This window comes from Phaethon lepturus, unplaced genomic scaffold, assembly GCF_000687285.1.
Source record: "Phaethon lepturus isolate BGI_N335 unplaced genomic scaffold, ASM68728v1 scaffold52248, whole genome shotgun sequence".
NCBI classification, from domain to species: Eukaryota; Metazoa; Chordata; class Aves; order Phaethontiformes; family Phaethontidae; genus Phaethon; species Phaethon lepturus.
In genome coordinates this window covers 19,775-46,147 of record NW_010557936.1, presented here as the reverse complement: position 1 = coordinate 46,147, position 26,373 = coordinate 19,775, and the positions used below count along the sequence as shown (strand labels likewise).

Below are 26,373 nucleotides of genomic sequence, written 5' to 3'. Positions count from 1 at the left end.
GTCCTGAGTCTTGATGTCTTCACTGCTTAGAACGCTCGGGATTTAGTGCAGTCCCAAGGCAGCTCTTCGTATATGAGCATATCTGCCAAGAAAACTGCCACATGCTTTATGATATGTTCTTCTGACTTGCATTTACTTCCTTATTCTGTCTTCACTGACTGCTTTTTTTTTGTGGATGTTTTTCTGTTTGTCTGGGCTTTTTGCCCCTATTGTCACCAGGTTGCTCGTTGTTTTTCTTCACCTATTTCTGAAGAGCGGAACTAATTGCTGCAGATAACTGCATTTTCCTTTTCTTTTTATTTTCCCTCCCTTTTTCTCAATTGTAAATCAAAATGCATCATTCCCACAGTTCCTTTTAATAACATCTGTCTAATGTTAGTTATATCTAAGTGATTATCTGTGAATACATATGTTATAAGGAAACAAAGGCAAAAAAATTTGTGTTCATAGAGTAATTACTTTAATATGGAATACAAAAGTTTTTTTGTAGTAAGCAGGGATGTCAGTTGAAGGAAAATGCTCAAGGCTAAGGGTTATAGAGTTGTTCCAACTCTGTTTCTATAATATATAGACTTTGTTATGGGTTTTAAAATAAAATAAATAAGCTTGGTTTGTTTCCTTAATTTTTAATTCTGTGGTTTCTTTTCTGTTTTTGTTTAAGGCTCCAGGTATTAGAACAGTTGTTGAATTCCATAAAGCAAACAAAAGGAGCACGGCAACAAATAGTACAACTAAATATTGTGGCAGCCTTTTCTACTTCCTTAAAGGTAAATCTCCTGTTTCTCTCTCTGTTACTAAAACATGGCATGTGTTGGTTCAGATGCATCTACACAGAAGTTCTTGTTTTGATGAACAGTCAAGGTAAAGATCAGTCCTATTTTCTGTGTTAATATATTTTTTGTGATGTCGCACTTTTATATGATGTCAGCACACAAGTGCTCACGAGTCATGGTTTAATTTTTCCCTCTTTTTAATGTTAAAGGGTTAGGGAAACCCATTCTAGTACACTGTAGTATACTATCATCCATAGTAAGAGAGATGAAAAAATTCTGTTTGTATTTCTGTCTTTATCATGGTCTATTTCGTATTTCTTACTGTATAAATAAAAAAGTAACGATTGGTAAAATAAAGTAATCTCACAACTGTCTGCCATTTGTTGCTTTTTCCTGATGCTTTATTTGTATTTTCCTGTGTTCATGTGCAGTTTTCATTCTTCCCTTCTCAGGCTTTCTTCAAGTTAAGGCAAAATGTTTATGTTTTCAGAATAGGCATGACGTTTGTTTATACAATATTTGTATTTGGGGCATATTTAATATGCAGTCTAGGTAACTGCTGTAGCTTTAGCTAATCTCTTTTTTTTTTTTTAACTAGGACTTTCCTTTGTGTCATTCTGTTTTCACTGGTTTTCTTCTTGATACCATTTCCTGAATTTTATGCTGCTGTGTTGGTTTATTGGGTTCTACTGCAATCTATCCAGTATTTCTTAAAATCAGAATGTTGATACTAAAATGTGCTATGATGTACACTTATGTAGAATTAGACTTCTAACTCTGAAAACAGAAAATAAAAATAGAGGAATTTCTCAGATAAAAGGGGAAGAAAATCAAATCCCTTCTGCAAGTGTTGTAATTTTTTTGTGACTGACAGAAAAACACATTCTGATTACTATACTGTCTTCCTTTTTAATATATTTAATATCTATTTTTAGCACTTGGCTAACTGCAAGGGAAGTTTAGGCCCAGAAGAAGTTAGAAGGTCTGCCCTGACATTGGTAATGGGTGCCTTGGAAAGCAATAATCCACTCCTAAGATGTGCTGCTGCAGAGTGTTTGGCCAGATTGGCCCAGGTGGTTTCTGATAGTGCCTTCACTGCTGGATTAGCACAAGTCAGTTTTGACAAGTAAGTTCAAAAAAAGTGTGGTAAGTTAGTGGTTGAGTTTATAAAAATGTTTGAGAAATTCACATGGCCCCTATTATGATGATAATTTTTAAAAGCTGGTTTCCTTCATGAATTTGATGTCACTTCAGAAATTAAGGGGAAGAAGCACTGCCTGACTTTTGCATGTATTTCTTAGTTTTGCTGACCTTTAAGATGTCTAAGTAAGCATATAGACTTTCAAATAAATTGGCTGCTGTTCTAGCAACATCATTTAAGAAATATCTAAAATATTTTTGGCACTTCCTTCAAATAAGAGATGGTAAATGAATTTAGAATTTTGGCAATATAATAGTGTCTCAAAATATTTTGCTGATTATATACTAGAAATTCCATTTGTAGATGTGCTTATTACATAGTATCAGTTGTGGTGATTACACTAACAGCTTTCTTTCCTTATAATTAATAGGCTAAAATCTGCTAGGGATGTCGTATCAAGAACAGGTCATTCTTTGGCTCTGGGATGTCTGTATAGGTACCTAGGAGGAATAGGTTCTACTCAGCACCTGAACGCGTGTGTTGGAATCCTTTATACTTTATCTCAGGACAGTACTTCTCCCGATGTACAGGTACATGTCACTTATCTGAAAATGTTATGTTACAAATTAACTGATTTATATTCTGGAGGATAAGTTTTTTTCTTGTAAGAATAATACTTCACAACCTTTAGGCATCTCTCACAGGTGATGGCTGGAGAAGCAAAGGCAATGAAAACCATAGCCCCTGCTGGAAATCCACCTTCCAAGCAAGAACTGTGATGAGATATGGGAGGTGTTCTTATTTAATGATCAATGAGGCTGATCAGGCTAAGATATGCTGGCTTCAAAAACAATATCTGATGTTTTAGGAATTGATTAATTTCACATTCATCTATATCTTGACCTTGACTAGATAGTACCTAGGTTTTTTTGCTCATGCTAGTTTTTGTCTGTGCTACGATGTTTACGTCACAGCATTTTTTTGTTGAAGGGTTATGCAGTAAATAACAGGGATTTGTAGCCTGAATGCTGTTGAACTCGGTAAATATACTCCCTTGAATAAGGCAAGATATTTTGAAGACTAATTCAAATTATTTCTTTGTGGCTATTACTGTTATCAGTCAGAATAGCTTTAAAAGACATTGAGTGTATTCCATGTAATTGTCTAAATCTCAGTTAAAGATTATATTTTTTTAAGCTTTCTCTACAATATCTTTACATAAAGAACTGTGTGTTGACATGAAACAGATGTGGCCATTTGTGCAAAGTAACTGAGACTAAAATAATATGTTGTTTCAGCAACTCTGTTGCAATATGTTTTCATAATTCTCTTGTTCTTGCACATGGAATGGTAAGAAACTTTAGAAAGAGTAGAATATATTTGAGGCATAGTATTTTTATTTATCTATTTTAGTTTTCTGTTAAATTAATTCACTATTAGATAATTTTTTTTAAATGAACAATGACAAATTTAAAATGGTTCTTTCATTGCAGAACGTACAGTTCTTTGTGAAATGTTCAAATGGCTTATTAAACATCAGGTTCTTAAAATTTCTTTCTACAACCTCTCCATTTGTCCCTTTGGAAACTAAAAGTGCAACTTTTATTACACTTAATTACTGAATTTCACTTGGAACTATAAATTCTAAAAAGATCTTCTGTTTATTCTATCATAGAGACATTGCATGACATGACATTACATTCTCTTATTTTACAGGCATGGGCACTACACTCTCTGTCACTGATAGTAGATTTAGCTGGCCCCTTGTATCACGTGCACGTGGAACCTACCTTATCTCTTGTTCTCATGTTGTTGTTGACTGTGCCTCCTGCTTACGCTGAAGTTCACCAAAGCCTTGGTCGCTGTTTAAATGCACTTATTACCACGCTGGGCCCTGAGTTGCAAGGTATACAACGTACAATAGTATCAGCTTTGTTTGGTTTAGCAACAAAATTGCTAAGCATTGCTTGAATGTGTAATGCAAATTTTATCAACAGATAAGTTGATAAGTACATGCTATTTTTTTTTTCCTCAGTGTAAGACAGGATTTCACAGCCATGATTTTATGCAATCAAGATGACATGACTGCCAGTTTTCCAAAAATAGTGTCTCTTTTTGACATCTTTTCCTTTGTTTGAACGGGTTCTCAAAGCCTTGCCTTGAACTGAAAATTCTTACATTTAGCATGAAAACAGAAGATACTCATATTTCAAGAGTTAGCAGCCAGTCTGTGTCTTAGTTATGATGCAGACTTTGAAAATTTGCATCTAAATCAACTCTTAGATAGCTGGACACTGAAATTTCCAGAGAGCAATGTGACTATTACTCCTTGATATCAGAGTATAACACAGATATAGAAAAAAATCCTTCAAAAAGATGGGAGTTATGGGTTGCTTGGGAAAAAGCTGGGCTATCATGTTTTGGGGGCGGGGGGGGGAAGTTGATGTTTTAAAAACAAAAAATGAAAACCTTTTTTCTTCCAAATATAGGCAGCAGTACGACAGTTTCAGCCTTAAGAACTTCCTGCCTCCTGGGCTGTGCAGTGATGCAGGATAATCCTGACTGCCTTGTTCAGGCTCAAGCCATCTCTTGCCTTCAGCAGCTTCACATGTTTGCTCCTCGACATGTCAATTTGTCTAGCCTTGTAAGCTGCCTATGTGTAAGTATGCGTTTACTAGTCTGTATCCTTGTATTTTAAACCATTTTGTTCGGAAACGATTTAAAAAAATGCAGATGCTTCTTTAGAGAACAAGAAATCATTTTCTCAGAGAAACTGATCATTGTCTAGGGGTGAGGTGTTTCATATCCTCCTACAGGCAAGTATTCTCTATTCCCCCTTCCCAGTATTTTTCCCCAGTTTCTGCTTCCCTTTTACAAGATGAGCACATTCTGTAGAAATCTTGGCCTTCTGACCTGCTTGCAAGTTCAGCATTCTGCTGCTCTTATTAAGGCCAGTTGTCTGGCAGAGTATACCATCCGTTACAACTTTGTGCTAGGTTTTTACCAGCTATTTTACGTTGGCCAGTTTTTTCCTCTGCTGCTTTTTATGTCTTAGGTGAAGGATTGATTAAAAAACAATTGTGTGTACTAATTGCTGAGAACTGTCTTGTTCGGGTTTGCTTTTCATGATGGTGCAGAATTGTAGATTTCTCTATTTTGTAATTTCTGTAGCACTAATGCTTCCGTGTTCTGACTTCTTCGCAGTCAGTGTAAAAATTTCTGACTTACTTACGTAACTAACAGTTAAAGTAGGTCTTTGGAAAAATTAAAGAAAACTCTTTTTCATCCCTATTTGACAAAGAGCTGGGGGTTTTTGTTTCTTTGCTGAGGGTTTTGGGGTTTTTTTTGGGTTTTTTTCCCCCAAAGTCTCTCTGTCTTTGAGTAGCTGCTGTTCTAAAGCATTTAGGTCTATGAAGAAAGCAAAAATAATTTTCTGGTAGTTATTTACCTTGATGGGTTTTCAGGGGCTAGCTAGGTGTTTTTGTGGTGTTTTGTTTTATGTAAGACTGTCTAGTCTCCCTGTAAATCAGGGAGAAACAAAAAACCACAAACAATAAAGCATGGTTGTTTTTTTGAAATCTCTCTTGTCTATCTTGACACAGCTCTCATTCATTCTTCGTCTGCGTAGCATTTCTGTATCGATAGTAACCATATATTGATTTTTGTATAAAGTTTAGATTCCTTCCATTTATCTTTATTCAGTTTGACTAGAAACATGATTGTGGGAGCCAGGAAAAATTGAAGGAGAAGTTTTTCAGCCCCATATTGTGTTAGTTTCCTCCCCTTAAATCACCATCTTGCTAGGGAAGCAGAATAAGCTATTGGACTGGACCTGAAATCTGCTCTTAACTCTGTTGTTGGCTTGCAAGGTGGCCCTCAGCAAGTCATTCTCCAAGAGTTGAAATTTCTGCAAGAGGAGACCAAGGTGTGAGTGTCCTCCTTTGCAACTCAGTTTGGAGTCTTATGGGGGAGTGTAGAAGCTGGGTGCTAGATACTGTGGATATTAACCCCTGCATTCTTTATTTAAGGCACTGAGAGACAAAGAATCTGTGGTCAGATAAGTGATCTTTTCCTCTTCTGTCTATAGAATCATGAATCCTCACTCATAAAATCTTGAAAACAAATGTGCAGAGTTGTTTTTTTAACATTTGAACCAACTCCCCTCTCCACCCTTTTTCCCCAAGGTTTCCAGAAAATTTCTGTCTTCAAACTTGCCTTTTTAAAATACTGAAATAGGCATTCTCTTTTCTTCCCCCTCCTGCCCCTTTCTCTCTTTCTTTCTTTTTTTAAAATAAATATAGCATTAGGCATGCCAGCACAATTGCTGTGAGTAGCTGCAAGCTGCCTTCACCTGTCTTCCCAGCCCCTAGGGCATGCAGTGGTTCAGGTGCCCAAAGTTATTTACACCATTCAGTTTGTGACTGTGCTAGCACTAACAAAACATGACTCAGGCAATGGATACACAGCTTTACTGGCTTGGTTTTTGTTTCTTTAACTTGTGTGCATGTGCCTGTCATTATCTAGCTTCCCTTCTTCAGCTTCTGAAAGTATTCCTTGTTTGTCAGTTGGATCTTTTTTCTCGGGGCTTTGCATCTAACAGTAATGCTTATTCTGTCAGTTAAATTTTTGGCTCCAGCAGAATAGAAGTCATATGCTTTTAATCATGCCTAACATTAGCTCTAAAGCTAACTTAGGTGAGCACAAACTTCTAAAGAGCTTATCTGTGTAAGCTTATGATGTAGTGAACACCAGTTTTCAGCTGCAAGACATTAAAGATATTTTGAAACACGGTTAAGTATATAATATCAATAACTATGTTGTGCTGTTGTCTTGGTACTGTTTAAATACTAATTTTAGGGGCAGCTGGCTTGCGATTTAAGTGTGTTCAACATTAAATATAATAAATGAACTAAAAAATTAGGGGTTTTGTATGTTTGAGATAAGATTCTGAATTTTAATATACGCTGAATTTACATGTAACAGTCTCCATGTGTGGTTGGTATCACTGTTATATCTATATTTTGGTTTTGTCATGACTGGTTTGTCATTTGTTTTTGTGCAGGAAATCTTGTTGGATAATTCTGTGTTGGTAGGTCCCTGTGCCTTGTTAATCCTAAACTTTTGCAGTTTGCAGTGGTGTTTTTATTTAATCTTTTATCTTTTCATTTTAACCATTTTAATGTAATTTCTTTTAGCATGTCAAGTGACATTTGATTGTCATCCTAACCAGACCCTTCCTAACTTTCTGCCCATGGCAGACATACATTTCATCTATGTGCGTAGTGAGGCATAATTTTGTTTTTAACATGTTAAGCACAGAAAGGGAACTGCTTGTTCATTTAAGTTTGTATGTGATGCTTGCATTTTGTGTCTGTTATTTAGTCCCGTCCCCTGCTTAGAATGTGGGAGAATGAGAGATGAAAAATGTGCATCTTGCATTATTCAGTAGCCTTTATTGGATCCTCTGTTTTTTCCCTATTAAATATGAGCATGCAATTTATGCATGTCCAACTTGAAGTAGAATGTGTAGCCTGCTTGCATAAATTTTGCATTTAAAGCCTCCCTTGTTGTTTTCAAAGTCTCAGTTAAAGTATCTTGTAGGTGTACTAATGAGTCAGGTTTTGTTTCTTTTAGAAGAGCTATGCAGAGAGTGTATCTTTGTGTGCATTAAATATGTAATTCTGAGTATTGTAGATTCACGTGCACGCATAGAAATTCAGAAGACAAAGCTTAGGTTTGTTAATGTAACAAAGCTGAAATTCTTACTCTTTTTGTCCTTATACAGTTAAAAAGAACAACTTATTAACTACTACATATTAGGCATTTTGACTAATGTATGAGGAGCATGACCTTACCGCAAGGTTTCCCTGCAGCAGAAACTCAGCTCTGTCTATCTTAAGAATGGTGACAGCTAAGGGTGCAACAGTTGCTTAGTTGTAAAGAATAACTCTTTTGATGATAACCTAAGCTTAATTTAAAAGAAGCCGCATAAATATTGGTGTAGCCATCTTGCTTGGCCAAACGGCTGGTTCATTGTATCTTTGGGATCCCTTTCAGAATGTTCTTAAAATTGAAAGCAAGCAAATAAAAATGAGAAAGCTCTACTCAAACAAAACAAAACAAAAAAACCCCCTTGAGGCTATGTCTTGGGTTTTTTAAATGTTTTTCCTTGTTCCTTGTTCCATTCCAGTATAATGAATAATGAATCTTTTAGCATATATTTTTCAGTATAAAAAACAAACACTGGCCTCGTGGCATTAAAATACAGTGATGCTATAAACTTTTTTGCTGGAAACTACTCAGGAGAGCTGACTTGTCTCAGTGTGATACATTCACCAGTAATTCTCACCCTTCGTCTCGCCTTCTCTAAAATGTAATTTAATGTAATCTGAGTATATAATATTTTTTGCGATGAAATTGCAGCAGTGTTCTCTTTGCCCTTTCTTACAAGCTTTCTTTCATGCATGGAGTTCAGATTTACTAAAGTGTGATTGACTGTCTCGCCTTCAGTTACATTGGCATTTCTCTAGTTACATATGAGGGTGATTTCTGTAATTTTCTCTTACACCGAGTTTTCAAGTCCATTATATATACCCTGTAGTCAAAGAATAGAGTTAACTGTTCATTGAGACCACAATTCAGCTGTCATTGAAGTTAATGGGGGTCTTTCTACCAATATCAGAGGGAGTTGGATCCAGCCCTAAACCAGTCTTATAAGTTACCTCTGGAGAGAAAATGTTAAAAGTACTGATACGTTAAAATTGATTACGGGAGTTGCAATGCCTTTCACTGGGAGTTTAAAAAAAAAAAGCGCTGAGCAAAAAGAGCATCAATTACATGCTTACTGACTTCACAGATTTGTCCTAACTGCAGTCGTTCATAAGATACGGGCCTTACTGAGGTATTGCTATAAATGTTTGTTAGTCACCTTACTGTTTCTTCTTGCATGTTTCAGGTGAATCTCTGTAGCTCGTACTTATTATTGAGACGTGCAGTGGTAGCTTGCTTACGTCAACTTGTGCAAAGAGAAGCTGCTGAGGTATCAGAATATGCTGTTGCATTAGTTAAAGAGAGCAGAGAAGATTTTACTCCAGGTAATCTATTGAAGTTTTGAGATCAAAGACCTTGACATATTGATAGTGAATTTTAAAAACACTTTGCTATGGGTATGAAAACTTTGCGATGTCCTTGAAATCTTTAACTCAAAATGGTTTTCTGCTTCAGTTCTCTATATAGTACCAAATTATGGAAACATCTAAACACTTCCTTGACGATAAAATGAAGATACTATTGCTTTTCATGTACTGTAGGTAGGATCACTAAATAAGAAAATGCAAGTGGACTTCCAGAAAAACCTAAGCCTATCTAACCAGTGGCTGTTGTAGTAACTGCTTCATAGTCCTGCATTTTACATGCCTATTCGTAATTGTATTTTCCTACATAAATCTCAAATTAAAAATCTGCAAACCTGTTGAAGGACGTTTCTATTGACTTCTTTGGATAACTAGTTAAGTAACGATCAGGTGAGGTTCCTAGAATTTTTAACTTCCTAAAGGTTTGGGTTTTTTGATCACTAGTTCATCCTCATGTGCCTTCCTGGGAGGGGATGTTGGTAATAAACAATTTCACTTTGGATTTCAATTCAAGCTCATTTGGAAATTTTCAGAGAAGATAGTCTATAGCCATTTGGTAAAATTGATTATTTTTATAATTGGTAATATTGGGCAAATAAAAGTTTGTCATATTGATTTTACAAATTATTTCTATGTCTGGTTTTGAGCCTAGTTGGAGAATAATTTTAACTTCCCTTCCAAGTTAAAACATTGTTTTACTATTACCTTATGAGTGAGTGTGAGGAATTAGATGGCCAAAGACAATTTTTTTCAGGAGTTCGGATGCTATGGTGATAGTAATGTTGTGAAATTCAGAGTAGGATTTTTTTTTTCCCTTGGCGTAACTTTCTTCCTGTTGTTAGTATGTTTCTCTAAAAGTTCAAAGTTTGTTTTGTACTCAGATGATTTAGACATGGTATTAAAGCAATTAATATTATTATTATTTCAAAAGTATTTCAGGGCTAGATACTTGTTCACAAGATGCTCTATGTGCAACATTTAGTGGGGTTTCTGTGGTCATTACTGCAGTTTTGTTAGGTACAACACTCAGCTCAGACTTTGTTCTTAGCAGATGTTAACATCAGAGAAATAGGCCTGGAAGGGGCGTTGCTGGGCTTGCTGGACAAAGAGTTGGATCAAAGATTATGCCAAGATATCAAAGAGACTCTGACTCATATGCTTACTTCAATGGCCGTTGAAAAGCTCTCTTTTTGGCTGAAGCTTTGTAAAGATGTTCTTGCTGCCTCTGCTGGTAAGTCCTAATACACTGTATTTGAGAACCCAAAGAAAGTAAGGCCTGCAGCAGTACAGTATGTCACTGAGGGCAAGTATTCTTGTTTCTTGAATGTTTGACACTTACCAAGTGTATCATTGTCCTTCATATAGAAACACTGGACACTTTAACTTAGTTCTTCCGGAAGGAATATGCCTTTCTCCCTTCTGATTGCCTTTTCCCTATTGAACAAGTTTTTGTAAACATTTTAGTATGTCTTGCCTGTTCATATTCTTGTTGATTTATAGTCCTAATGTTAACTTATTTCCATATCATAAATGGAAACGCAGAATACATTTGAGCTTGTGCATCCTGTGCATGTACCTACAACAAAAATATTCAGACCCTCTCTCCTATTAATAAGAGGAATGGTAGAGACCTACTATATCATAATGAAACTCCCGAGCAGATAAAATTAATTACTGTGGTGAAGTGGGGGGAGAATTCTTTTTGCTGCAGTGCAGGAGGAGAACTCCTTGGATTTAGGTTTTTTGTTTGGAAAGGTACTAGCTTCTAGTATGTCACACTTATTTTTAAAGGGGTTTTTTTCTTTCATTTCTTTCGCTACAGTTCTTCATTTCCTTTTGTGGTATTGATCTTGTCTTCCAGCAAGTAATAGCAACCAAATGCAGACAGTTTTTTTACATTTTATTTTTAATTCTAGAATTTACTTTCAGACACCAGGGCTAAAGGGAGTCATAGTGAGTTGGAAGCTAGAGATGGACTTCGAAGAGATTTTTCTTATGAGTCGTTCTGTAGTTTTCAGTTACAGTAAAAAAGAATATTACATTTCTTCCTTCTCCCTGCCCCGTGTCCTAAATACAGATTTCAATACAGTAGCTTCAGTAGATACCACTCAAGAGGAAACTGCCAAAGTGGATGATGCGTCTGTATTAACATCTGACAGTGATGAGAGGTCCCATCCTTTCAGTAATCCACGATGGTCTACCAGAGTTTTTGCTGCAGAGTGTGTTTGTAAAATTATAAGCCAATGTGAAAATGCAGGCAGTGCACATTTTGACATAACTTTGGCTCAGGAAAGAAAACAACGTGATTCAAGAGGTATGTGTTAAGCACTGAAAGAATTTCACAGAATGCAAAGTATGCTTAAAATAAATGTTAGCTGTTTGCATCTTAATGAAATTCATCATAGATTTGTTGTTTGTAATCATTGAAACCTTTAATTACTCTGATTGGAAGCCTATATTTATTAATGTGTAGAGCAATTTTTATTTGCCAAAATATTGGCATATCACTGCAGCATTTAAACTTACTTTCCTGGTTATGGTACCGTGGTATGTGCATAGGAAGCCATTGTTTCTGCATAAGCATTGGCATTCAGAAGTGATAGCTGGCACCAGCCTACAACGCCACAGTTTGGTATCTGGGAGTATGACTTAAACTCTGCTTGTTTTTCTTTCTATAATTTGCGTAATTACCAGTAGAAACAGAGTGCCCATTTTCAGTACCTCTCTGTTCATCTGGAGGTGTTTTCCTCAAAACTCTTTTTTAGAAAATCTGCCTCATACATAAAGATATTTATGTTTTATTTTAAGTACTTTTTTTTTTTTTTTACATTATAGAATCATAGAATTGTTTAGGTTGGAAAAGACCTTTAAGACCATCAAGTCCAACTGTTAACCTAAGCACTTCCAAGTCCACTACTAAACCATGTCCCTAAGCACCACATCTACAGTCTTTTAAATACCTCCAGGGATGGTGACTCAACTGGAGTTGAGTCAATTCAAATGGAAAGGAGCCTAGATCAGCTAGCATAAGATGTCCAAGTAAGATTGTTCTATGTGTAAGGTGCCTTAAGTGAATCCTTGATATGTAGTAAGGTAAAATGTAAAATAATACATTTTGAAAATGTTGGGAGCCGTCTTGTAAAATATCTTAAGTCTAAAGCTGAATTTAATAAAACTAATTTCTTTTTTAATCTCTGTTGTCTCTTCAGATGACTTTTTGGTATTGCATTTATCTGACTTGATCCGTATGGCTTTTATGGCTGCCACAGATCACAGTGATCAGCTTCGTCTTTCTGGGCTTCAAACGTTACTAATTGTTGTTCGGAAATTTGCAGCTGTTCCAGAGCCAGAGTTTCCAGGTCATGTAATTCTGGAGCAATATCAAGCCAATGTAAGTGCCATTGCTGTTAATTTAGAAAAGTTTAGTTACAGTTAATCACTAAAAGAAATCCGCTTTTTGCAGTGCATAGTGTTAGACTTCGGTTTCAGTTAGTTTGTTACTGAAACTATTATTTATTTCTTCGGACTTAACTTCCTTAGAAAGCATCTTTTCAGTTGGTGTATGTTTTAGCCCCAAAGTTTTTTAAACTTTTAGCATTTTTCCCCCTTCCCTATTTGAATACAGCAAAAATAAAATAGAACATTGCAGCTTTTTGGAAAGCATTGGTTTCAAATTGCGGAAGTATTGCAAGAAATATTAGGAAAAACTATCATTTAAAACACTGCTTAGAAATAAGTAGCCTTTGCAGTCTGCAAATCACACTAGGAGATCTTGGTCAATCAATAAGCTAGAGGAGGGTAAAAGCATGGGTTGTACTTACAAGGTCTATTTCAGTTAAGTCTTCGTTGAGACCTACAGAAAAGATGACCTTATCATTTTGCATCCCAGACTGCACTTGCGTTAAATATGACAGGCAGCTGTGTTAAGCCTCATCTGACTCCCACTCTTCAGTTTCTAGCAGGCATTGAGTAAGTCCAATCATTTTCTGTCATAGAAATGGGGAGATCTTGACACTGAAGACATCCTAACCTGCTTTGATCTTGCTTTTGCTGTTAGAATTCTATTCTGCTGGCACTTCTTTGTGCGAAAGGAAAAGTGACTTGATCTAGTCTGGAACTACCAAGGGAAAAAAATACACTATCCATCCTTGCTGTCCAAAACCATCAAGCAGGTCACAAGTAGAGCTAATAATTCTCCTTTTAACCTTCACTACCCTTAAAGTGTTTCTGCTAATACTATGCATAGATCTTCTCATCAACTGTTTCATAGAAGTTGAAGAGATGTGAAGCAGTTAAATATCTAGTTTTTTCTTCTCAATTTTTTTCCGTAACAATAACCAGAAGCAGGCAGATGTAGATTTTCCAGACTTAAGTAACTGTTTCCTGAAATCCTGTTCAGAAGTTCCTTAAATTAGGTCTGAGCTTTACGGGGTCTTAAGAACCTGTCATTAGTTGTCATTAAAAACAGATCTTTTCACTTCTATTTTCACAATCTTTTATTTGTAGTACTTGTACTACACTTTGTGCTTCTATCACAAGGAGCATCGAACTTAAGTCTGAGTTTTCAGGTACCAGCTGAAGCAGCAAGGGAAATTTTCATTAGCCTTTAGTGAAATAGCTTTCAACAAGTGAGAGTAGGTGAAATCTCTGCAACCTGGTAAGTATATGTTTCTGTGTTCTTTATTAGGCAAATGGGGTCTGTGCTCTCCCCTTCTTTCACTTGGCAAAGTTGACCAACTTCAGCTGTTTGTTTCCTTAAATCTGTATTCTTTCTGAGTAAGGAATGAGCAAGGAAATGTCACTCATTAGGTGTCTTTGCAGGTCTTTCATGGATTGGAACATAGGTTTTTTTTCTTTTGCGGGCTTCTCGGCAAGTCAAGAGTTCAGGGAGGAAGAGGTTTCTCTTTCAGTTTTAGACTGTGCAAAAAATAGAATTGACTTTGGAGACCCCTCTCAGAGAGAAGCTTATCTTCAGTGTAAGCAACATAAAACAGTAAAAGTATGACTGCAGCTGTGTCCCTGCTCTTTAATCTCACTGAAAGAGTCTGTGGAAAAATGAAAAGGAAGCTATGCTTTATAAAGGAAAACTACAACAAAGCCTGCTCATGAAAAGTAATTATTTAGTTAATTGCTCACTATGTATTAAATGTTGTATAACTTCTCTTTAGGTTGGAGCAGCACTTAGGCCTGCCTTTGCTCCCGAAACTCCGCCTGATGTCACAGCAAAAGCATGTCAGGCAAGTGTTGAAAGTCAGAAGTCTTGGGTAATAGACCCTCTGAAATTTTCTTTTTGCTTGATATGCCAAGCACCACACAAGAAAAAGGAAATAAAATCATCTACCCTCAAATCCTCAGTGCACACAAAAGAATGTCACCCATGTTACCTCTATATTGTAACAACTCAAAGATTAAAATCTTTTGAGAAACTTTATAGCAGTTGATATTTCCGTTGTTATTTTTGACATCCCTCTAATGTTTTCAGCTTGCGTTACTTAAGTATACTAAACTGTAATGTCATTTAACATTGATTAGTATCTGAAACTGTATCTCAGTAGAAATGAAATCTGGTTTTCATGATTTTACAGGTGGAAGAAAGAGTATCCAGTGGTGTTTGGCTCTTGTTTCTCATTATTTCTGTTTTACAACACTAGGTGTGCAGTGCCTGGATAGCAAGTGGTGTAGTAAGCGATCTTAATGACCTTCGAAGGGTTCACCAGTTGCTTGTATCCTCTTTGGTCAAAGTGCAGGCCGGGAAAGAAGCACAAAGTCAACAATATAGTGAAAGCGCCTCAACTATGGAGATACTGGCTGTGCTTAAGGCTTGGGCAGAGGTTAGTGTAACAGCGCTGTAATGATACTCTTGATATCTAGTAGGTGAGTTAGAACTTTTCAGGCAGAAAGTTTTAGGAATTTCTTACATGCTTCGTTAAATAGAAGTTGCTGGTCCTTTGCTTTGATACCTCTAAATGGTACGTGAACTTTGTAAACTTGACAAAAGCACTGCTAGTTAAACTGTTTATATTATACTATACATTAAGAAATATGTCTAGTACTTAAGAAATATTAATTTCTTAACATGTTCTAATATTTCACTATTAATTTTAAATTGGCATGGTGTAAATGGCTATGGTGATGTTCCGCTGAATGTACCATTCTAAATAGGTGTAATTTTTCTCATTGTATATTGGCATTTAATTTCTTACAGGTAGTTCTGGTAAGTTAACAATGTCAGTTCAGTACTGCATTGGCTAACTGCCTTAAAGTCAGCCTGTGTGCATGCCTGTTTTAATCCATGTAAATGCAAGGTGAGAGATTTAAAAAAAATGTCAACAATGTATGTAATATCTAGAAGATGTGTCTTAGAAAGCACTGATAATGGCCTTGGATGCTGATGGTTGATAACCAGCTAAATATGAGCATGTTATGTCGTTAATGTGATATTTCTGTGTATAACCAGGGAGCTCATGCCCATTCAATAGGCAGTCATGCTAATGATCACAGTAGTTTTCCAACTGTTGATATTTGTAAATCTCTCTCCAAATATATAAACAGGTTTACATAGTTGCAGTTGAAAAGCAGAAAAATCAAAGTGATGCACAAAATCACTGTTTAAAAACTGCAAACTCTGCAGAAGAAAGCTACAGAGATGTAACATGTTCAGCCAGTGGACTTCTGGATTTAGTACAGGCAGATCTTGGAACACTAAGCAAGCTCTGGCTTGCTGCACTTCAGGATTTTGCTCTCTTAACTTTGCCTTCAGAATATGCATTGCAACTACCTGCTGAAGGTAAGAAGGCAAATCAATTATATTTTCATAGGTCACTTGTAAGTACACATCACTAATGTCCTAGCTGACTAGTGTTAAGATCACAGTAAGATTAAATTGCATAGAGAATACACATGCTTGTGTACCTATCTAAAGATAAAGACTGCTTTTGAGAACAGAGGTTTCACTGATGTGAAAAGTAGTTTGTCTGGTATTCTTGTTTGTTGCGTAATTTTATGGTTGAACGAAGAAAAAGGTAATTGTATTGGATTCTATCAAAATAAATCTAAATGAAGTGCATTCATTAGCCTGAATTTTAATATTGCACTTTTTTTTTTTAAAGTCATACATAAAATACAGTGAATATAATTTCAATAAGAAGAATCCCCTTTTACAAGAATGAGAAAATATGGTAGTTGAAAATAACTGACATCCTTAAAACTGTAGCTTCTCTTCTTGTAGGTGGTACATTTTATACAGCAGAGACAATTGAAAATGCCAGACCTCATTACTACAACTCCTGGGCACTGATACTTTATGCTACAGCATTATGGCTTACTAGCACAGGTTTCATCATTGTTGATCCAGATGAAGGAGTTACTAATCTCTCTAGACCTGTTACCCCAACTACAATGTGTCAAGATTCTTCTACCAGGCCCTCGGTGAAATCTCCTGAGGATGTGAACACTGACAGATTTCATCTTATCTTGGGTTAGTGAGTGCGTAATCTGTCTAGATGGTGTAACCCAAAATGTCATTTTTAATAGATAAAACTGTTAGCAAACAAACTGTGTATTGTTCTAAGAGATGCGATATTCAACAATGAAGTTAAATGTGACTAAGTAAAATATTTAAGTCCTAATGAGAATATTGTAGAGCCTTTTTCCAAATCTGGTAGAAAAAACACTCAGTGTGATCTCAGCAAGTCCTAAACAAGTGCTTACTGCTCTGCTCATAAACATGCAAGTTCAAGTGTGGACTTTGTCGCAGTTATAGCACTACAGTTACAGAATGTACAGTTTAGCATCACTGAAGTACAGTTTTACATCACAGAATAGCGTGTACTTTGGAAGGGATTTGTGGAGGTCATCTTGTCCACCACCTCTTGCTCAAGCAGTGCTGCCTAAAGCCAGTTGCCCAGGACCGTGTCCAGGCAGCTTTTGAATATCTCTATGGATGGAGACTCCACAACCTCTCTGGGCAATCTATGGCCAGTGCTTGGTCACCCTCATGGTAAAGTGTTTCCGTAAGTTCCCATAAAGCTCTGTTTAAGCCTCCACTACTGCAGAGGCTAATCAGGCAGTTGGATTCAGTCCCAGCTCTCTAAATTTACGCAATTAGGAATTTCTGGTTTTATTTCTTTTCTTTGGTCTCTTTTCTATCCTTCTTTTGTAAATTCTATTTTGGAATGGGTTTGTATGGCCCAGATGTATATGGCTTCTTTCGAATCCCAATCTTCCTGCACAGAGCCAGCCTCCTTTTGAACTCCATTGCTCCCTCAGTTAAAAGTGGGACCTCCAATACAAAAGCTGCTCATTTCCCCTGTGTCCTGTACTACTGAGTTAGTGCTTCAAATTTCATATACTTTACCATGGACACCTGGCTTGTTTACTCTGCTTCTCAGCATATTCCACTTGTTCATTTTCACTTCCTTCATTTCACAGCAGTTCTTTAGTGTACATTGATCGTTTTCCCAAGTCACCACACATTTTGGAATTACAGCTGTGCAACTGGGATGAGAATATGGATCACTGTTTATATGAAGTTTATCTCCAATGTCATAAAATGTCATCTGAAGAGTCTTGAAAGCTCAAAAAAAGTGATTGTTTTTATCTGCTCCAGGATTTGCAAGCTTAGTCTTCATGTAATTTACTTGCTGCTGGTGATCCAGTTGTGGTAGCTGTGATCTTTAGCATTTTTGTAAAATGGGAAGATAAGGCCTCAGCCTTTGAGTTTGTGAACTATTATTATGTTCTCCATTATTTTCTTCTATTACATAAATCAGTGTGATTAGGCAAATATTCTGCTATATATTCATTATGAATTGTCTGCCTCTTCATTGGACCTAGAGTTCAGTGTTTTACTCAGAAATTGCTCTATTTTTTAATTTATTTATGTTAATAGCAGTTATAATTGTGTCTACTTGTCTAGAAGCTGAAGTTCTTTCATTGTTTTGAGGGAAATAGAGTTCTTGCCCCAAGATATCCGTAATAGGAGATGAATTCACTTAATATAAAATGCAAATGCTATTTCTATGTCTGTTCAACCTACTGATAGGTTATTTAGTAATTGACAAATTATTTCTTAAAATTTCAAGCACATACAGGTTTTTTCTTCTGATGCTTACAGGAATTAGTGTGGAATTTCTCTGCTCTCCTCGATCAGATGCAGCAATGGAGAACATTATTGCCTGTTTACATGCCCTACAGGCACTCTTCGATGTTCCATGGCCAAGGTCTAAAATAGGTGGTGATCAGGTAATGTCTTAATGATCAAAAGACCCCCAGAATTAAGGCATAATTTTAGTTTGAACACTATCTCGACTCTCTATTGTATATCCAGGAATCTTCAACACATAATTAGTAGGTGAATTATAGATATATATATATATATATATACTTTACCAAAATCCAAAGCTGTAGAGGGAGGAGAGAAAAAGAGCACAACGTGGAACCTGTAAGAACACAGTGGGGGCAGAGAACTTGAGGACGTTTCATCAGGAAGGACTAATTAGATGAGTAGGATGAAAGCCAGGTAAAGACAGAATTCCAGAAAAAAAAAAAAGTTCTCTTAGTCTCTCTGTCAAGGGACAGTTCAATTAATTCTGTTGTAAATATCCAAGATAATAAAAGGAAACTGGACAAAAGCAGTAGTATTAAAACAAACAAACCAACCCTCAACACACCAGTGATCCTAAAAAGAAATAGTAACTTCAAAATCACTTTTTTTCCTTTAAATTAAGTATTTTACCGTCCTGTGTGCCATGCAGTTGTCTAACACAGCAAAAGTGATAAAGCCTCTGGACGTGCCTAAGTCCTGCTGACTATTGATGCTCTGTCCAACGAAATGCATATACTGTAGGAGGAATACACTGTAGTATCCCCACATTCAAAAGTTAAAAAGCCATAAGATAAAGATGACTTGAGGGGTTTTTTTTAGTTGTTTTTAGTTGTTTTAAGTGTCTTATCTCTAAATTACCACGATTACTCTTTTGGTGGAAGAATTGGGCAGGACTGCTGCTAGTGGGAGCTAGGAGTTTAGATGTTGAAGAAATGCCAACTCCTGTATATGAGTTATACTGTGTCCCTTAGTGAGATTAATGAGTAATACTGTTGGCTTTAACAAGCATTAACAAGTTTCTAAAATTCCTGCATTAAATATTAATGCATTAAATATTAAGCATTTTTCTTACTGTAGGAGTTGGGTGTAGAGCTGCTGAATGTTTTGCATCGACTGATACTGACCAGAGAATCGCCTGATATTCAGCTTGCTGCCCTTGAAGTCGTTCGGCTGATTCTTTTTGCAGCTCAGGAACATGTGAAGGAAAAGCGGAGAAGTGCAGAAGGTACAGTAATGTATGAGATGACGAACAGGTATTACCAGGGTTAAAGCAATGCTTTCTTGGAAAACTGGATTCTTGAAGGTGATATTCCAATCTTAATTGAAGAGTTTCACAGTTGGTGACTAATCCTGGTTTACTTAAGTCAGTCCACGTGCCTGACATGAGAAATTGGGATTGTATGTTAGATAGCAGGTAGTTTTGGAGGTGACTAGAAGGCATGAAGTCAGGAGGAAAACTGGAGAAACTGCAGTTGGGGTTTTCTTGTGTGGTGTTAGGGAGGCAGAAGTCTTAGTGGAAAGCTGGGATCAGCCTCAGTAGAGCGAGGGAGAGACTCAGCACACACAGCCCACAGCTGTTACAAGACAGACTCCGCTAGTTACTCTGTAACTTCCTAAAGTTCTTCTAAAAGAAAAAAACAGGATGAAATGAAACACTTCTATCAGGTGACATCATATTGGCATGGTGCCTCAGCATGTTCTATGTCTAAATCTATTGCACATGCTTTTTTGCCGTTTGAGTCCATGCATAGTTTGCTTATTCAGATGGATGGATGTTTGCCAGTAGAACTTTGAATTCATATGCATGCACATATATTCATATCAAGATTATCACTTGGTGATGAAACAGTCTGAAGAAGTAAACTTTTTGGAAACAAGGTACAGCCTGCAGATTTCTGCCATATTTCATCTTTTTTGTTTTAGTTGATGACGGTGCCGCAGAAAAGGAAACGTTACCAGAATTTGGAGAAGGCAAAGATACAGGAGGACTGGTGCCTGGAAAATCATTAGTCTTTGCAACACTGGAGTTGTGTGTTTGTATTCTTGTCAGACAGCTTCCCCAGCTCAACCCTAAATTAACTTGTAGCCCTGCAGTTCAATCTGGAAAACATCTGTTATTGTCAGAAGATGGAAGTAGACTGGTAGCAGCAGCATTAGTTATTCTCTCTGATGTTCCTGCAGTCTGCTCTCCTGAAGGTATGCCGTTTCATCACCAGGAAAGATTAATGAAAGAATATTGGGCTTTTCTGAGCCCCCTTGTTATTACCTAATTTTCTCAGCTGAATAGATCTGGCAGCAAGTTTTGTTGATTTGTTTGTGACAGTTTCCTGTTCTAAGTATTTTTTTGACTGTCAGATTACAAAACAAGTTACAAAACTGAAGCAATTAATTCTTTTCCTCCTACATGTAGTAGTGCAATTATTAGATTCATTTTGTACAGGGAAGTATGAGATAGCTACATGATTCCATTCTACTTGAATTGTTTATTCCAGAATTTATAATGCAGATATAAATGATTTTTAAAAGGGAAATGTATCGTGTTACCTTTCCATCATTTGAATGTTAGGAAAGCACTGTAAGGAGTTATGGTTGATTTCTCAGATTAGTTTACTTTTACCTATGACCCATTTTGGGTTCACTCCAAAGTTTAAGAGGGTTCCCTTGTCCTCGCAATATTGTATTTATAAGTATGATCTTTCAGTACTGTTACAGCCACACCTATAAACCATTTCTGCCCTACTCCCCTGTTCTCACCTTGGATATCTGTGTTACACTCTCTGCAAACGTGTGCATTTACCAGCCTTGGAAATGTCTTTTTTTTTTAATCGGTTCTCCATTACAGGATTCTTCTTTGGGGCATAGCATACTCCAAATGGAATAGTGTGCAGTTCTTGCTGTCATTGTAGGGTGGTGATATGATTTCTCTTTTCTATCTGCAGCTCATGATTTATTACTTCAAAGTAAAAGGAAACAGATATAGCATCCTTAGATCTGAGTGCAACTATCTTGTATGAAAAATAATCTGTGATTTTTTTTTCTTTTCTCCCTGTAGTTCTTTTTGTTTTTAGCTGTTCAAGTTACTCCACAAGCCAACAGCTTGCAGGATCAGACCAAACGGGATGTTTACACTAGAGAATTTAAGCATTTAAATCAGGTGACTAAAATGAGGAGCTTAAGCTTGCTTATGCAGTCAGTTGAATAAGGAAGCATCTCCAAAAGTCAACTCATATAATCAAAGAGAAGAGAATTCCTATGTGGAATTGCATAATTTTCCCCCTTTCAATAGGTAACTGCAGTTATAGTCCTGTGACTACTATGTCTCTTACTTCAGGCACCTGTCATGATATGTATGCACAATGAAATCTTCAAATAAATGATGCTCATGAACTGGATTTCCTATTGAATTCCAACAGTCAGTTTTCAGAGATCTGACTGTTGAAAAATAGAAGGTAGATGTCCTCAGGTTCAGAAAATACTTACGGATATGTCAGAGACCCTTATTATTCAACAGCTGTCTCACAAACATCAGTATATTAAAATCTTAAAAACGTAAGGACATGAGCATATTAAGCCATATGCTTAACTCCTGTGCTTTGCTACATCAGAACTTAAGATAGGAGCAACACATAAGTATGCAGGTTTCCAGATTGTCTCCAATATGTGCAGAATTCTGTATTACTATTAGGTTAGATACAAGACATAAGAATAAGCAAAACTGCTATGCCAAGTTATTCCTGTGATTTTAATTTTTTTTATAGCATCTTATTCTGACAGGTCAACTGTCAGATTCTCAGGGAGATGAAGATCTGTTCAGTAGGCTGTGGAACAATCTGCTTCTCTTCTTAGGTCTCTTTTTCCAAAATATTTGTTAGTTTTTTTCATTATAATTCTAGGAATTTTTGTTACACATTTTAATCTGAGATCCTCTTCTCATTAATCTTACTAAATTCTTGACTTCAGTGATTTCCTGGAGCAGGGACATCCTTGGCTAACTACACATCATGTGGGAGAAGTATTTCTTTTTACTTGTTTTGAAAGTACTCCCTGTTAATTTCCTTCACTGTATTGTCTTCATTGCAAAATATGCTTAGATGCTCATAATTTGTTTTCTACTATTCCATACTTTTTGTACTTCCATAACTTCTCCTCTTCTGCTCCTCGGTGGTTCTGATCTTTTTGTTCTTGCTTTTCTCTGAATGTGACATAATTACACACTTCATATAAGAAAATCATCGAGGAGAAGATATACAATGCTAATTTAAACACAGAAAAGGTTTAAATTCACTTAAGCAAGTCTGACGCTGTGTTTGCTATAGCGAGTTACATGGTATTTCAAATCTTTCTTCAAATTACCAGTGCTTGCATTCACATAGGTGATTAAAAATTATAAGTATAAATAAAAAAGAGAATCCAAGAAAACTGCCTCAATGTTTTTAATGTAAAAGGTACCTGATTTTTTTTTTAACTTCCGTGAAATCAATTTCCTTTGTTTTACAGGAAGTGTTTCAGTTCTTCCTACTATCTTGTACCTAATTATTGGAGTACTTAAAGAAACTGCTCTGAAATTGAGAGATGGCCAGTTACCTTTGACGGTTGCTGCATCTCTACAAGCTCTTAAAGGACTCTTGTCTTCTCCAATGGCTCGAGCAGAGAAGTGTCGGACTGCTTGGACTGATCTTCTGCGTAGTGCTTTGGTCACAGTGCTTGACTCTTGGGATCAAGGTAAGCACAAATTTTGGGTTTGTGTGTTTAAAAAAACAGAACAAAAAATGTTTGGGTGAAAGGTTGTTTGGTTTTATTGAAATTAAATTCATGCACATCTTAAAAAAAGGCTGACATCTTAGTCACAGGAGAATTAGTTGGCTACCAAGTGCTGTTGAAACTATAGTGCAATTTTGTCCCTACAGTAAAGGTATACATGTGGGATTCCAGGTTTACCCCTGTATTACGTAGTGCCACAACATAGTTATATGGCACAATGGAATAAACAGGAGTTATGGCTTCAGTGTACAGTTAAGCATCAAGGACAGCTGTACTGCCTGCAGGTTCTCCACAAAGAATTAGTGTCTATATTGAAGCAAAGGGTATTAGAACAGTAGTTCAAGAAAAAATATTTCTGTCTTAAAGCTAGTTTTCTGTGTGCTGCTTCTTCAGCTTCCCAAGTTTGTAGTATTTTTGTGATTCCTTACGTTAACCTCTAAGAGGTAATTTGTTGTTGGAACTTATTTATAGTGCTGTTTTTTTTAATTATAGAGTAGATGTTCTTAATGCAAATCTTATATTCTTAAAATAGGTTGTATCCTAATATGTCATACAAGCTCTTCAAAGATATTTCTTGTACTTTATACAGAGGAACAATGGCATAGGAGTATTCTGTTATTTCTAAATATGCATATAACCACCCCTGAATTCTCATTTTGGCCTTGGCTTTTATTACAGTAAAAGTTCGTATCAGTGCATCAGGGTATGTCATGTATTTGAAAAAAAGATATTCCTAAAGAAACGTAGACATTGATATTTCTATTCCACCTCTTTGTAACAGTTGAATTCATAGAATTACTTTTTAATGCAAATCTAACAGACTGCTTACTTTATTGATAGCAGGTGGGCTTCTCCAAGAACTTGATGAAGTCAGCCTGCTTACTGCTATTACAGTATTTGTTATATCTACCGGTCCAGAAGTTACTACCATAGAGTGCCTTCAAAAGCGTTGTATTGAGAAATTTAAAATAACGCTTGAGTCAAAAGATCCTCTTGTAAGTACTGGTGAAGTTGTAAAAATAACGTATCATACTAAATGGATTTTAGCTGATTTTTGGTTGAGGTGTTTCACTTGTTCTGTGCATTGATTCCGGTTAATTCTGTCCTGACTATATCTGTTGTATCTTAATACAGTTTGGGCAAGTTAGCAAGAGCATGTCCAGAGGTGCATTTTATCTTTATTTTATTCTGTATTTCTAGGATTTATTTTTTTAATTGGGTCAGACTCAGAGCTTTATATATTGGTAAATATATGATACAGTTGTGGTGTTTTTTAGGCACCTGTTTAATTTTATTTGTTCATTTTACCTTCAACACACAGATACTATCTTTTGCACAGGAAATCCCTCAGTTGTGGGTCTTTGGGAGCTGGAGCAAGTACCATAGCATCAGCTCCTGGTCACTGCTGGAGGCAGCATATTGAACTAGATTAATGCTTTGTTCCAACCTAGCATGAATATTTTTATGTGGTTGCTTTAGATTGTAGTGTCACAGTTCATCTGTCACTATTCTTCATCTAAGATACTGACGTATCAGTTAAAAAAAAATATATTGTATATATTATCATTGCAAATATAAATGGCTTTTCTAGGAGTGGGACTTTCCTCACTCTGAAAGTCCAGCTCTGAAAATAACATGTATTAGATTTCATGTTTGACTGTAAGAATTCACTGTAAACTGGTTTTCCTGCATCTTCCCTGTATATATTCACGCAGTAACAAAAAATTAAGCAATTACCTTTACTTGAGAAATAGCTGTAAGAAAGTACTTTTTAATATATGAATACATTTCTGGTATTATTAACACTGCTTTCCACTGATGGCAAACTGGGGATGCCAAATATGACTGACTGTAGGAAAATGGTAGTGTGCATTTGCAAATGTTATCCAAGTGTTCAGGCATCTGAGCCTTTCAGAAATTATGTAGGAACTTGATATCAAGTTTCAGTCCTGTTGACTTCCAATGACATGCAAGCTACTGCACCATCTGAGGCTTTTTAAAATTGTGCCTACAGCTTGAAAGAGGTAATGCTTAATGTTTTAAGCACCTGTTTTCAGTCAGCTGTATTTTTTTGCAAAAGAGTGTCTTTTCAGAACAGTACTAAGACATAATCTTCACAGAAAAAATAGTGGTTTTGCCTTAACTCAAAAATGTGGGAAGATGTAGGACTCTGTGGAAAGAAACCAGAAGCATGATCTAGCTTCTCTTAATTTCATTACAAGTTACGATGCTCCTATAAAGTATTATGCATTAGCAGTCTGCAACCTGATGAATTTTCAAGCTGAGAGACTCGTTTTTTCCCCCTCTCTAAAATTTTATCTGACAAGCTGCGAGTTTTAAAACACTGTGACATGTATTTTTAAGTATAACGTTTTGTAACTGCAAATTTGATTTTTCCCTCTAGGTACAGTATAAGTGCTACCAGCTGCTGCACTCCATCTTTCAGCATCCAAACAAAACTGTGTCATATCCTTATATTCATTCTTTAGCACCATCCATTGTGGGAAAACTGCAGGAAACAGAAAAAGCAAAGCCTGAAAATGCTGCTGAACTTCAAGTCATTCAGGAGGGAATAAAGGTGGTTACAGCTCTTACAGCCACTGCTGAGGAAGAGCACCGTAAGTTACTTCCATTACTAGTAACCAAAGCATTAGAAATGCTGAAAGTTGCCATAACTAACATATTAAAACAAAATGAGCACCAGGAATCCAGTCCCGAACACGAATTGCTAACAAGAATGTTGGTCCTTTTTACACACAGTTCAAATAACGTTTGCAGCTTTATAGCTTGTGTTAGATGTTAACTTAGAAATAACTTCTAGTTAGAATTTGAATCTGTTTTTAAAAAGTGTATGTTTAAGTTGTGTTTTCAATGTTTATAGGTGCTCATTTGGTGGCCTGCCTTCTTCCCATCCTTATTTCCTTTCTTTTGGATGAAAATGCCCTAGTTTCTGCTACGAACTCGGCAAAAAATCTCCATGAGTTTGCTTTGCAAAATCTGATGCAGATTGGTCCACAGTACTCATCAGTTTTTAAAAAACTAATGGCTTCCTCTCCAACTATGAAAGCCAGGCTTGAGTCAGCTGTAAAAGGCAATCAAGAAAGCATTAAAGTGAAGACTGCTAAACATGCAAAGAATCCTGGGAAGAGTTCAAGCATTCAGCTGAAGACCAATTTTCTTTAACGTCTCATACCGTCATTATACGCACTTTGATACCAGCAGCAAAAAATGTCCCTTTTAATTTCTAATCAGGGTAGGATCACTATGAACTGCTCTCATACATTTCTGTTTGCACTGAAGTATTACAGAAGGTTTTTAAGAGAAAGGAAATCTCTAGATAACTTTCTGTTAGTATAAGACTTCTTAAACATCACTAAACACTATGAATAAATCTGTTGGAGGTCATCAATCTGGGTTTTGAGGCGGGGGGGTTGGTGGGTTGTTTTTTTTTTGTTTTGT

General features: G+C 36.3%; 1 protein-coding gene across 1 annotated transcript in view; it reads left to right on the top strand.

Annotated features, from left to right (window-relative positions):
- Positions 1-26,106, top strand: part of HEATR5A (HEAT repeat containing 5A) — a 52,229-nt gene extending 26,123 nt beyond the window's left edge. Inside the window, exons 16-35 of the mRNA XM_010292886.1 lie at positions 662-767; positions 1,709-1,899; positions 2,345-2,504; positions 3,631-3,820; positions 4,404-4,573; positions 8,870-9,008; positions 10,099-10,278; positions 11,125-11,361; positions 12,257-12,438; positions 14,216-14,284; positions 14,699-14,878; positions 15,600-15,834; positions 16,276-16,524; positions 18,163-18,290; positions 19,231-19,378; positions 20,077-20,349; positions 22,651-22,875; positions 23,755-23,909; positions 25,319-25,532; positions 25,796-26,106. Of these exons, the coding sequence (XP_010291188.1) occupies positions 662-767; positions 1,709-1,899; positions 2,345-2,504; positions 3,631-3,820; positions 4,404-4,573; positions 8,870-9,008; positions 10,099-10,278; positions 11,125-11,361; positions 12,257-12,438; positions 14,216-14,284; positions 14,699-14,878; positions 15,600-15,834; positions 16,276-16,524; positions 18,163-18,290; positions 19,231-19,378; positions 20,077-20,349; positions 22,651-22,875; positions 23,755-23,909; positions 25,319-25,532; positions 25,796-26,097 (3,733 nt within the window). The 3' untranslated portion in view covers positions 26,098-26,106. The remainder of the gene's footprint in view (positions 1-661; positions 768-1,708; positions 1,900-2,344; positions 2,505-3,630; positions 3,821-4,403; positions 4,574-8,869; positions 9,009-10,098; positions 10,279-11,124; positions 11,362-12,256; positions 12,439-14,215; positions 14,285-14,698; positions 14,879-15,599; positions 15,835-16,275; positions 16,525-18,162; positions 18,291-19,230; positions 19,379-20,076; positions 20,350-22,650; positions 22,876-23,754; positions 23,910-25,318; positions 25,533-25,795) is intronic.
- The last annotated feature ends 267 nt before the right edge of the window (positions 26,107-26,373 follow it).